The sequence below is a fragment of the Leiobunum rupestre genome, chromosome 1, assembly GCF_980474605.1.
Source record: "Leiobunum rupestre chromosome 1, qqLeiRupe1.1.hap1, whole genome shotgun sequence".
In the NCBI taxonomy this organism is placed as follows: Eukaryota; Metazoa; Arthropoda; class Arachnida; order Opiliones; family Sclerosomatidae; genus Leiobunum; species Leiobunum rupestre.
Genome location: NC_143384.1, coordinates 27,865,745 through 27,880,145, shown reverse-complemented (window position 1 = coordinate 27,880,145; position 14,401 = coordinate 27,865,745). Strand labels below are relative to the sequence as shown.

Genomic DNA, 14,401 nt, shown 5'->3' with positions numbered 1-14,401 from the left:
CAGCATTTTGATTTAAAAAGTTGGCTCGTGTGAAAAAGTTCGAAAACCTTTAATAATTTTAAAAAGAACTAAAAATAAAACAAGTTGTCGCGAGAAAATATTTAAGCGCCAGATTGTCTGGGAGTAAAATTTCCACTAATGTATTTGCCTATTCTTGTATCCTGCCCATTGTACGCGCCCCCGTGAATTGCAACACGAGGGTCAATGTGGGAAAAAGTGCAGCGTCACGGGTTGGAAGGGAAAGCTTTGGACATCCTTTCCACCAGTGGCGCCACCCGACCCCTTGGTCCCTCTCCCCCATCTTGTAAAAACTATAAATACCTACTCCGCAAAAATGTAACCACTGTCTCTTTCTAAAATTCTCTCATGACTTGACGCGAAATAAAATGTTTCTTTTTCACCAACATCATTATTATTTAACTATACTTTAAGTCCCTAATCGAGCAGGCAAAAGTAAACCACGGACTGTAAATTTTAGAGGACGAGTAAAGCGTTGCCTTCCCCTGTAGAATTTTGGTTTCCCCGTGCATCAATCACTTCGAAATAGAGAGAGAGAGTCCGTCAAGGTCATTTGTACCAGGCATAGAGCTAGTCTCCCCCCCCCCCACGCATGTTATCTGGAAATCTGGCCGACAGAAAGACGAGCGCTTTAGTTAATGACCTTGAGCGACTTCCGTCAGCCTGATCGGTGAACGGGGCGTAAAATACCTCGGGAATACCGGTCCTCTAAAATTTACAGTCCGTGAGTAAACCTAGCGTTTTTCAGTCGGCGCTATGGTAAAAATAATTAGCTCTCCCAACCCCGGTAGTTCCTAAAACTAAAAACTACAAAAGGTCTTAAGTTTCATTTCCGTGAGGGCTTGTTCTTTGTGTATTGCGTCCAAAAACGTCTATAGAGAAGGATGGCTGCAAACGTTGTTCGACTGAAAGCCACGGTATCTACTTGAATATTGTTCAAAAGTATTTCGTGTGGCATAATATTAATTTCTTCTGAGAAAAGAAACTTCAAACCAGCGAACAAATTTCGAGGATACTCGTCTCTTCAGAATTAAAATCCAACTTTGCGGGAGAAAAATCGTATTTCCTTTTATATTTATAAGCCGTTTAAAAATTGCCATCCATTTGTTTTCAAGGCTTAAAGACCAACCCTATTGTCTGGGATCAGCGAATATTTGGCGTGGTACGAAGAATTATTTTAATTAATTCGCGCTCTGTATCTGAGTTTGTTTAATTTTTATTATATTTATGTTTAAGCGCAGTGGTATCTGAACGGAAATTTGAAGTTTTTTTAGAGACCCTGATTTCAGAAATTATAAATATACTCAGATTTCTTGATGCCACAGTTTTTTAAAAGGAGATCCAAAACTGATTCTAGTAAAATAAATTTTAGCATTGAGATTTTGATGGATTGACGTAAATTGTAGGCGGAAACATTGTAAATCCCATTTTTCAACCAAAAGTTTTAACATCTAGCCAATTCATTATCTGTTTGAAATTAACGGGAAAAATTCGCAGGAGAGATTATGGAATGCTTTGTATTTAAATTGCTTTAACTGAGCAAATACTTGACTCGATAAAAACTTCAGCTATTCTTTTCGCCGTCAAAGATACGTATATTTTGTTTAATTTCCATTTTTATAAAATTTGCAGATTTCTTTTTTGGTAAACTTTAAAATATTCGTAATGGAAAGGAAAACCTTTTCGTTAAATAATGTGCATGATGGAAGCACTTCGAGCAGTTATTTAAGGATTATTATAACCACTCGAAGACTCATTGGATTGCTCGCACAGAGTATCGTTTTATACATTGATGCGACTTATAATAAATAAAAACCCCCCTTTGGTTATGCCACTGACTCAGTTTCATTGACATCCAGAACCCGAGAATTCTGTTTGACATCCATGTGGCCAATTTATCTCAATATGAAAAACATTTTTGCGTTACAACCACGAGTGGACAAAGAACCCACTAGTGTTAGGTCTCACCATCACCAAGAGAAATTGAGTGTGGCATTGTTGGCGACCATTTAGTTTTTCATTATTTTTTACCACTTAAACTAAATACTTAGCGTTACTTACGTTTTGTTTAAAATAATTTACTAGAGTTATTGGAAGACTAACCACTATAAATTTGACACTGATAGTGGTTTTACAGAATGGAGCTCCAGGCCAATTTGAATGCGAAAATAGAATTGGAAGGGACGATATGTAAATTTGCTTGGCAGGCTTGATCTCCAGATTTAAACCACTAAGATTTGATTATCTGAGGTTATTTGAAGAAAAAAGTGCTGACGACAGAAGCATAAGACGTTGATTACTTGAGACACCACTTTATTATAGGGTGTAAGACAAATCGAAACAAGCCCGGAATTTTTGCAAGATTTCTAAAACTATTTATTTAACTTTCCCATGGTTGTATTTGAGATGGCGGTGGCCATTTTGAACAATTACCTTGTTTTTCTTTTAATTGTAGGTTTCAATCTAATACTAGAATTTATATCATAATAATATTTTACAACAATAAATTTTCAATTTATTTTTGAAAGGTATATATAAATACTTGATCGTTTCGCCAATAAGTATATACAACTGTATTTCTTCATCAGAAATACTCAAAATTAGTAACCTTACAGGAAATAACACGCACGCTATTTCATGTGCCCAACGTAAATTACCAAAGTGCTCGTTTTCCCCATTTCATTTCTGGCTTCCTTATAAAAAAGTTTACCTTGGATCTTCGGCTGAATAAACAAATTTTATATAACATTTATATGAAATGAGACATATCTTATATATTTTTGCCAAAAATAGTAATTAGTAAAGGTGTAATTATATTTGTCATATAGGAAAAAGTTGACTTTGTAAAATAATGTTAAGAAATTTAATAGTTATAGTCTTAGTTGTCTTTGAAATCCTACGGCACTCTAAAAAATTGCTTAAATAAATACTTCTGGGCACGTTATTTCCGGTTTTGGAAAACTGAGCGGAGGTAATCCAAGAATGCACGCTTCTGACCAAAGCTACAGGTCCATTATACTGTCTCATAAGTTTGCAAGCTATGGGACAAAGTTCTAGAGGTCATAAATTTATTAAAATATTTGAACGATGCTACCGAAAATAATATCGTTTTTGGGGGGAAAGCGGGATAACATTTGTTTTCTAGAAGGAATTAATGTGAACATTTGATAGCTTTTAAGATCACCCATCTATCCAAGATGAACAACTTCAGAATGGTTACCAACCTAACGAACAATCTAAAATTTGTCGGACGTGGGGCTCCGTCATAATTCGTGCTTTGTGAAGATACAGGGTTTCTCGATTTGCTCGGACCAGGCTTTTTACGAAAAAACATTTGAGATATAATTTTGAAATTTTCAGGTAATGCGTTTAAAGTTGGGAACGCTTAAAATTGTATATTGCTGAAAACACAAATATGTATTTTTTTATTTATTTTTAGACCTTTAGGTGCTGCTAGAGTAATTTTCTCAATGATAACGTTGTAGAGCATACTTAAATGTGGATTGGGCAGGAAAATATTACCAAAGTGGTAAAAATGGTCAATGAGTCATTCCATGTGAAATCGACCAGGTGGAAAAATGCCTAATTTTTAATGTTAATAATATTTTTTCTACAAATACATTAGGTTAAGAAACTAAATTTCTCAAATTTAGAGTCTCAAAAAAATTTTTTTTTCGAAATATAATTTTTATTCAAAAATTGAAATTTTTGGCTTTTCAATACGAATTTTTGAATATATTCAAATATCTTTTGAACCAATTCACTGAAATTAATGAAACTTCACATTTTAGGTATAAAGGAAGTGCTGAACCTGAATCTGAAACCTAAATTTAAAAATAATCGTTTTTTTTTAAATATTTGAATACTCGGGGGGTCATGGTTGGTCGCGATTTGCGACGCGTACTCCACCTTCAAAAAATCTGTTTTTTTTTTATATTTTTCTTATAATGGGGTAAGAAGTCTTTTAAAAACATAATTGGAAGGTATTATTTTTTTAACGCGAGAAATAAATAAAAACGTGTTTTTAAAAAAAATCAATTTTATCGATATTTGAATATGGCTGGCCGTGATTTACGACCTCTCACGGTTGGCAGTGATTTACGACTTGAACACCACCTTCGGAAAAAAAATATATTCTGTTTACCTAACCAGTTTATAAAAGCACATTTTTGGTTTATGAATATACAGGTTTCAATAATTCACCTCGTGTTGCAACATGAACACCTTTTAAAATATTAAAGTAAGCCAACAAACTCCAGAATAGTGCTCGGATTTCGATTAATTTTTATCCATGAATAAAATAAGCTCGGCGATATTTAAATAATATTTATTTAAAAAACCAATTGTTGAATAAAAATTGTAAAATGTTTAAATAATCGAAAGTGAATAAGCCTGTTATTTAAATAAAACAAACAATTATTTAAATAAATACCAACTTTTTTTAAATAAATCGGATAATTTGTAGATAATGAATATACAATTCCGAGCACTACTCCAGAACAATTTATGGTAAATGTGAAGTTAATAATAATTGAAAGCCCACTAAGACAATTTTTAAAAGAAATAAAGATAAATTACTTAAGTATGAAAGTTATAGTTATGTTTAAACCACGTTATGTGGATCGTATTTTCAAAATAGCTTTTCCACTTTATTTAAATAGTTTTTTCTTTCCGTTTGGAGTTGTTGGACATTCTACGTGACAAAGAATGTTGCAATCTGGAATCCAACATAAGTCTTTTCTTCTTGACCAGCGGTATGACGTTGTTAATCCACCAGGTTGTAAGAATTTGATATATTAATATAAATTATTTTTATAAACTGGTTAGGTAAACAGAATATATTTTTTTTCGAAGGTGGTGTTCAAGTCGTAAATCACGGCCAACCGTGAGAGGTCGTTACCCGCGAATTTTCAAATATCGATAAAATTGATTTTTTTTTAAAAACACGTTTTTATTTTTTTCTCGCGTTTAAAAAATAATACCTTCCAATTATGTTTTTAAAAGACTTCTTACCCCATTATAAGAAAAATATTAAAAAATCAGATTTTTTGAAGGTGTACTACGCGTCGCAAATCGCGACCAACCATGACCCCCCGAGTATTCAAATATTTCAAAAAAAACACTTATTTTTAAATTTAGGTTTCAGATTCAGGTTCAGCATTTCTTTTATGCCTAAAATTTGAAGTTTCATTAATTTCAGTGAATTGGTTCAAAAGATATTTGAATATATTCAAAATTTCGTATTGAAAAGCCAAAAATTTCCATTTTTGAAAAGAAATTATATTTCGAAAAAAAACAATTTTTTTGAGACTCAAAATTTGAGAAACTTAGTTTCTTAACCTAATGTATTTGTAGAAAAAATATATTTAAAATTAAAAATTAGGCATTTTTCCGCCTGGTCGATTTCACATGGAATGACTCCTATGTGATTAATTTAAAATATCAGTATATACACGTGCGCCTATTCGGATTTACAAAAAAAAAAACCCCTGGCGGGACGCTTCGGAAACTCAAAACGCATGCTTATGACATATCTCAGTACGCTCTCCAATCGGTTTGAGATGTAATTATTTCCGAACGGTTTTTATGTAATTTATTCGTTAAATATTGCTGATCAACATTCATAATTTAGATAGATATGAAAACATAAATAAACAAGATAATTTAACATATAACACCTATAATCGACAATTGGATATATAGTGGCTGCTTGTTTAAAAACGCTACCTAAAAATTACGTTATGGTAAAAAACACAGAAACACGTAGGTCATTTATCCATTAAAGCATTTACCACAATCAAGTGGTAAAATAGGGCAATATAAACCAAAATGGTGACATCTAAAATAACAATAAATTTATTCGCGGTTATTAAAGCACCCCTGAAAGTAGTGTAAAAGTGAGAGTTTAGAGCCACGGTGTGCAAAATTCCCATAGGGATATAACGGGGTGCCAATATTTTCCATAGGGTTAGCGCGGGGTGCCGGCATCGAGAATACGAGAGAGACCGATGAAAACGTGAAGTGAGAATCGAAGCCGGTCAGAGTCTTGTTGACGGGGTGTAATACCGTTCGAGGAGTAAGCTGAGTTTCGTGACGAGGTAGGGGAGAGAGACCCGGAAGAGAGTGAGGTCTCGGATTTCAACCGCGCCAGAAAGGAGCGGCTTGTTTATACGCGCGTTTCCTCGGTACGGGGTGGGAGTTTACGCGGGGATTAACGAAATACCCAATAGGGTATGGCATGGGGTATAATTCATGAACAAAGTACGGGTCAGCATCGAGAATACGAGAGCGTCCGTCGAAAACGCGAAGGGACCATCGGAGCCAGCCGGAGATTTATTGACGGGGCGTAATAAGGAAGCGGAATAGAGGTCCGCTATAAAACGAGGTCAAGCTTTTCATCCGCGCCAGAAAGAAGCGGTTTGTTTATACACGTGTTTAGTCGGTACGGGGCATGAATCTACGGTGAGGGTAGCGATATTACGACGATTATAATATCTTTCGGAGAAAAGGGAGAATATTTGCTACGAACGAAATAGACTTAAATTTACGTAAATGATAATGAATAAAACGATGTATCGCGCAATATAGGAACTAAGTTAAAAAAAAACGACGAGTACTATATAAGGAGTTTTATTTTCCCACAAAACTTCATTCTCAATTTGTAATTGCTAGTCTATGACGTCTTGGAATACTGATAAAATGTATGTATAAAACATGATCTTACTACCGAGATTCTGTTTAACAAATATACAATTTTCAGGAATAGCAGTAAGGTTTTTCCGGTTTCTACCACGAAAGGAGTGTTGGTAACCCCGGACTGTAATATCTACATCGGAACCCTAGAAGGAGGCGTTGGCATAGCGCTGACTGAAAGTCAATTCAAGCAATTGTGGAGAGCGAACGAGGAAATAACTTCATTCTTGAAAGACGATTCTATCCCACCCTCAACGTGGTTCTTCGAAGGATCGGAAACGAGACGGGTAGAACTGTGCATTTTTCAAGACCGTAGAGTAGTGGACGTCAGGGAAATCGTTCTTGGCACTGGGACCAATTACGGCAAGCACTACCTGACCAAGCGTGGATTCACTCTGACTTGGTATCCCTGGAAGACGTTGATGGAAAAATACGGTGAAGTGATGATCTACCATAACGAAGTCAAACGCGTCTTCAACGATATTAAAGAAACTGTACTAAACAAAGTTACCGATTATATTAATAAGCAGTGCAGTGGTTGTGAAGTTGATCATCTTTCGCAAGATGAGCATGACTGTTTAATGATAGATTGGAATTTCCGTTTAGATGCGTACTTGTTTGACGCCATGGCAAAAATAAGTTATTCGGAAATAATCTCAAAACTTAACACATTTTTAAGCGAGGATTTTCGGGATAATATTTTGTCTTTTATTATGTGTAATTTGAAGAATATGTTACTTAAGACGGTAGATTGTTAAAAAAAATATCAATAAAAAGAATCGTATTAAAAACCACGCTTATTATTTCTTATATCATTTACAAACATGAATCCTATCATGATACATCCTTTCACGGGGCTCGTGTCAGGACCCACGCAGTCTGGAAAATCTCACTTTATCGCGAAATTAATCAAACAAAGACTCTTGCATATCTCCCCCACCCCAACGAATAATTTGGTGTTATACAGAGTACCAACAGAAATTATTTAATTCAGTATTGGAGCATAATCCAACAGTCGAGTTTCACGAAGGATTGTTGGACCCAGGAACTTTGAATCCAACGATTAGAAATTTTGTCATTCTCGATGACCTATTATGCGAAATAGCTAATAACAAAGACGTGACCAATTTATTCATCCGAGGTTCGCATCATCGAAACACGTCGGTACTGATTTTAATGCAAAATTTGTTTTATCACGGGAAAGAGGTTAGAACTCTCAATCTGAATTCGCAGTACCTCGTCATCTTCCGTTCCGCTAGAGACGTTTCCAGCGTACTAAATATTGCTAAACAAATTTCTCCGTCAAATACCAAATTCGTCGTGGACGCTTTCCGTCAAGCCGTGATGAAACCGTACGGCTATTTATTCATCGATTTAAAACCAAACACTTCAGATGAATATCGGCTGCGAACGGGAATCATACCGGGAGAAGAAGCCGCGATTTTTGTTCCAAAATGAGCGTACGAACTTCAAAACGAGTTTGTAAAAACTTAAACTTTTTGAAATATTTGAGCACTTGTAACGTGAAACAGAGAAAAGCTATCGTCAAGCTAGCAAATAGAGACGCTATTTTATCGTTGGTCGAATGCTGTATAAATGTACTTCGTGGGAACGTTCAACTTACAGATGAGCAAAAGAGTCGGTTGAAGAAACATCGTAAAGTGATACACCATCTATGTCGTAAAATTCCTCTCGCTAAAAGAAAACAGATTCTAGTGCAGAAGGGGGGATTTCTCCCGCTTTTATTAGCTCCGCTTCTTTCAATCGTGAGCTCAGTCGCCGGCGCGGCGATAAACCGTGCTATTAATAAGTAAAAATGGCCCGCAAAATGATTTTAGTTTCCGAAGATGCCTTACGTCGTATGAAAAACGCTACTCTAGAAGAAGTTGTTCTGGAACCGGAAATACCCACTTTGGATAAAGAAATGAAAGCGATTCTCGAGAACCCCAATATGTCCCAATCCGAAAAATTATCATTTTATAATCAAACTTTGCAGCGACACTTAAGTTCTAATCAGAAACCAGTTGAAAAACAACAGCAATCAAAAAAAACCTGGTACGAAGAAATTGCCACATCTATACCACCAAGTCTGCTCACCGACGCGATATCTTTGTACAATTGGACATTGCGATATATTTCGTGTAACGAATTAGGCGAAATGGAAATTGGGGGGCGGGTCGTTTCGGGATCGAACGTTATAGATTTAATTTACGACGCGGTTAGAAAAACCAAATCAAATGTCGATCCTACGGGAATTAATAATTTTTACCAAAAAAATTGATCAAGAATCCCGCGAGGTTAAATTTGTTAAAATCATTATCTTATCTCGCGACTCCACCCAGACCGCAACAGTGGGTGACGATTTGACTGTATTTATCAATAAAACCTTTAACGTAAGTTAACGAGTATTTATTTCAATTTTTTGTCTCAGGATGGATGGTTGTACTGAAACTGTAGCTGTGGGTGTGACGTCCAGATTAGTGGATTCTTATTCCAAAAATCCGAAAATTTTAACCGCTGTCATAATAATATTTATATTCGTAATAATGGAATTATCTGAATTCCTATTATGGTACTACACGGTACCCACACCGGGAAATTTTACCAACTATGGATAAACTTAGAAATATATACTACGACGTAGCAGACTCTGGCGGTTACGTTGGCCTTCGAGGATTGTATCGTTCAGCCCGAGAAAAGGGATTCAACGTATCATTGAATGAGGTTAAAAAATTTTTACAGAACCAAGATACGTATACGTTACACAAAAATGTAAAGCGGCGGTACGAAAGAAATAAGACAATAGTTTACGGTATTGACGAACAATGGCAAGCTGATTTAATTGACCTGCAGAAACTATCGAAACAAAATAAGGGATATCGTTACATACTCGCTTGTATTGACGTATTTAGCAAATTCGCTTTCGTTGAGCTGGTGAAAGATAAGAAGGGGGCTACCATAGTGAATGCTCTGAAAAACATACTAGATGGTGAAAGACGACCAAAACGCCTACAGAGTGATCACGGGAATGAGTTTGTTTGTAAAGCCGTTCAATTGGAGTTAAAATCACGGGGAATAGAATTTTTCGCGACGAATTCTGAAGTTAAGGCCAGTATCGTCGAACGCTTTATTCGATCGTTTAAATCAAGAATGTATCGATATTTCACTGGCAAAAATACAAATAAATACGTCGATACGCTCCAAGATTTAGTTACCGCGTACAATAACAGCTATCACCGTTCAATTAAATGTAAGCCCGTCGAAGTAACGTCAGAAAATTCGAAAATAATTTGGAAAACTCTATACGGAGGTATTTATTTCAGTCCGCCAGTGACCTATGATTTCGAAATTGGTGATATTGTAAAAATTAGCAAAAACAAGGGTATCTTTGAGAAAGGATATATCCCAAATTTTTCCGAAGAATTGTTTCGAGTGATTAAGCGGATACCGAGGCAACCGGCGGTATATAAACTGGAGGCTTTGGATTCGGAACCCATTTTGGGAGTGTTTTACAAGGAAGAAGTACAAAAAGTCGGAAAAGATCTCGAGACTTGTGCTTTTAAAATTGAAAAAGTGCTCAGGCGGCGAAGCAAATCTGATAATTCAGTCGAGTTACTCGTACGCTGGAAGGGGTACGGACCGCAATTTGACAGTTGGGTTCAAGAAGTAGACTTAGAATGAGTTTCTACATCACTCTACCATCCGATTCTTCGCTGAATTACTTTCCCGATAATACTCTGAGCAAATTCAGAGCTTACCTTCCGGAAAATGTTCAGCTGAATGGACCTTACGAAGTAGGGTTAGCGGAAATAAGTTATCCTAGAACGTGGAACAATATCACAGAAGAGCGGGTAGTCCGAGTTTGGACGGATGATATCATGTCGGAAGGTTTTACGGAAGAAAAACTAGCTATTATACCCAAAGCAAATTTCTCTACAATCGAAGATTTCCTTGAAATGTTAAAATTTGAGGGTAAAAATGTTGAGTTTAAATACATAAAACATCTGAAACGAGTTTCGGTGCACATTGCTAAGAGTTTTTATTGTAAAATCCCTCCTGATATAGCGGTTATGTTGGGGTTTTCGATTCAGCAAGTACAAGAACTTGAAATTAGGGAATCGACGATAGCTCCATATACCGTAGATATGGACGTGGGATTACATTCGTTGTTTGTTTATTCCGATATCGTTGAAAGTACGATCGTCGGGGACAGGAACGTACCTCTCCTAAGAATTATTAGCGTTAAAGGGAAAGACGGTGAAACTATAGACTCGATATTCACTAAACCACATTATTGGTGGATTTAAAATTTGTTTTTGGTAAACCGAACACCGATTTTTGTTTACACTCCGATGTGAAATGTCAATTGGAAATCAAATCAGCTTCGCTTTATCTGAGAAAAGTTAATTTAATTCCAGAAATACCATTATCTCACGCGAAAGTATTACAAGTGGCTAGAGCTAAATACCCCATCACTCGCACCGAATGCACTTCATTTTCGATCCCCCAGGGGAACATGAGTGTAGTGCAGGATCATTTATTTACCGGCCAGATTCCCAATAAAGTCGTGATTGGGATGGTTAGTCAAACGGCTTTTCTAGGTGACTTAAAATTATCACCATATAATTTCCAGCACTTTAATTTAAACCACATTGGATTGTTTGTGGACGGAAACAGCGTACCCCATCGCCCTCTCACTCCTAATTTCGCGGAGAATAGCTACATCCAGGCTTACGCCAATTTATTTCTACAAACGGGTCAGTGGAACATTGACGAGGGAAACCAAATAAGTCGCGAAGATTACGTTGGTGGGAACTGCCTTTTCGTCTACGATTTGACGGCTGATTTGATGAGCAACGCCGCCCATTTCCATTTAGTTAAAAACGGAAATTTGAGGCTCGAAATAAAATTCGCATCAGCTTTAGCCGAAACAATTGCTGTAATTGTGTACGCGGAATTCCAGAGTTTGATTGAAATTGATAAAAACAGAACCGTGCTTTTGAACTAGAATGGATACGTTACAACTAACTAGAATTATGGAAAACGATAAGTCCACCAAAAACCTATTTCGGGGAGTTATGGCTGCGGATCAATTACCCAAATACGTGAAGACTTTCCCCTCTCTTTATATTGTGAACACGGCTACTTCAGAAACGTCCGGAGAACATTGGGTTGTACTCTATTTCTCGAAAAATAACAGCGCTACAGAATTCTTCCATTCTTTCGGGAACGCCCCCGATATGTTTCGCTTTAATGACTTTGTCGAAAGAAATAGTAAAACTGTTACTTTTAATTCGTTACAACTACAAGGAAATCTTAGTAGGACTTGTGGAGGCTTTTGCGTGTATTTTGCTATTAATCGATGTCGGGGTGTAAAAATGTTTGATATTGTGACAATATTTTCTAAACAAAAAAATGATAATGATAAGATGATTAAAGAATTTGTGTATTCAAACTATTCAATAAATATTGAATAACTTTTAAATGTTTTTTTTTAATTTACCAACATTCAAAACAAATTGCAAAAACACTAGTTCATAAACTTTTTTGTTAAAGTAAATTCACAAATCATTTCCAGTTGAAAATATTTAACATTTTTAGAATAATATTTGTGAAAATAAATTAAAATACTCTAAATATTCTTTTAGTCATATACATAATGTTCTTTTAGTTATATACATAATGCTCTTTTAGTCATATACATAATGTTCTATTAGTTTTTTTCTCCCGCTTCTCCGAAAGGATACTATACATTTTCGGGCGTAAACCGCAAAACTCGCGAATCGGAACTCCTTCCATCTCGTCTTTCATCTTCCCAATCACTTTTTTATTTGATTCATTGTGAAGAGGATGATTACCGCGATATCCTGAGAAATCGAAGAGGTGGGAGGACTTCTGTAAGTCCGCGTAGACATCCTCGGATTGTATGTCATACGTGAGGCTGTCAGTATCTGTGAAAAGGAGTCGCGCTTTACCCCCGAAATTCTTCCGCATGTACTCGTAATGAAACTCATACATGGAAAGTTTGGATAGATCCTAAATGGAGAAGCCGGTATAAATAGGTCTATTCAAAGTAAGCGACTTCCTCTTCATTTGAATGCCTACGAGTTCGTTGTGGAAAATAGTGAACTTTTCAAATGCCGGATGGCCCGCTCAGGTGTTTGCACGAGATGAAAGTCTATACGGTTACGGAGATTTTCCATGGTCTTACCTAGTATTAGAGAAAATGAGATTAGTATTGATTATTATTTAAATTTATATTTAATATACCAAAAGTGCTATTATTGAGCAATTTGAAAAATTCCCGTTCAAAGTTGTTTTTGGCAAGTTTTCTTTTCTCCGTATTGAACTCGATGAAGGGACGAAGCCAAGGACTTTGGTCAAACGAGAGTATCCTGTGAACTTTAGTAAGTTTCATCCCCTTCGAAACGTAGTATTTTAAATTACGATAGTGAACTACGTAACGTTGCTTGTTGAATAGATTAGGTACAAGCTTAGAAAGAGTGTCTTTTGTGGAAAGGTTCAATTGTTTAAGCATCAGTTTATAATATGAAGAAAATAAATCGGTGGTTATTGCGCGAGATTCGGGCGCAAGGGGGTAGCAATTGTGTTCTTGATGCAATTCAGCAGGATACTCTAAATCAACCTCCAAAATGAAACCATAGGATGACTCGTCCGATAAAGTAAGCACGTGTAAATTAGTGTAATCGAGGAGGTCTTTTACAGGTACCCAAGCGAACTTACTAGTGGGTAGGTAGCCGACCATCGACGACCCGTACAAATTGTTCATGTCGAAGTACATTATAAAATTACTCGGCTGCTCGGGGTCGTAAGTTTCGGGTATGTATTTATTATTCGCCTTGGCGAATCTGTGGCTAATCATCGAAACCCCTCCTCGAATACCGCGCTCAATAAATAAGTGCATGTCAATATCGAGGAGTAACTCCAACTTCACTTTGGTCATGTGAAGCGCAGATTCCCAGGCGAATCCTGGTCCGGTGTACGCGTGCGCGCAATCCAGGCCATAGTATGCTACACACATGGCGCGGAAACTTTCGAAGACGTCAGCGAGCTGGAGGGTATCCGCTTGAACGTACAAATCGTGTAGTTCACCTGTCAAGAAAATTTTCGTTAGTAACATTATTTCTTTCCATTAAAGATTTCTGGCGAAATACCTAGATTTTTTACGTTGAAAGTATTCCACACTTGTCGGACTGATTCGTAACTTTCATCTGATATGTGTTCGTCAGTGAGAGAGTTGAAAAATGCTTCTCTGGGAGGAAGTGTCTCCTCAAACTTTGCCACGCTGCTCATGTAGTCGTAAGGATAGGTTAATTTTTTAAGTAAATACGGGACTTGATGCGAAGGATAGAAAGAGTTTAAAATAGGAAATTTATCCGACCCCCCCCCCATAGCTAAGTTATTAATTAGAGTTTCGAGGGAAGCTGGCATGAAACGAAGTGAATCGATGAAACGGAGACGACCTATAGTGACACTTATATAAGTTTCGGTGGTTGATGGAATGCAGGAAATTTTATGTTCCTTCATCAACCCAATCCTCTGCATAATAAGATTGGCGTCGTATCTACAATTTGAAAATAAATATAATTTAGTTATAATTTCGTCGATAGTAGAAAGGAAAATAAATTACGTACCGTGATAAATTGTGCATGACGACGGGTGTAAACTT

The 14,401-nt window shown here is 36.4% G+C and overlaps 1 protein-coding gene across 1 annotated transcript; it reads left to right on the top strand.

Moving 5' to 3' along the window:
* The first annotated feature begins 9,321 nt into the window (after positions 1-9,321).
* Positions 9,322-10,392, top strand: LOC149962032 (uncharacterized). Its single transcript, XM_090164366.1, has 2 exons — positions 9,322-9,743; positions 10,035-10,392. Exons 1-2 carry the CDS (start codon positions 9,322-9,324, stop codon positions 10,390-10,392), a joined length of 780 nt encoding a protein of 259 aa, XP_090020492.1.
* Positions 10,393-14,401: the final 4,009 nt, after the last annotated feature.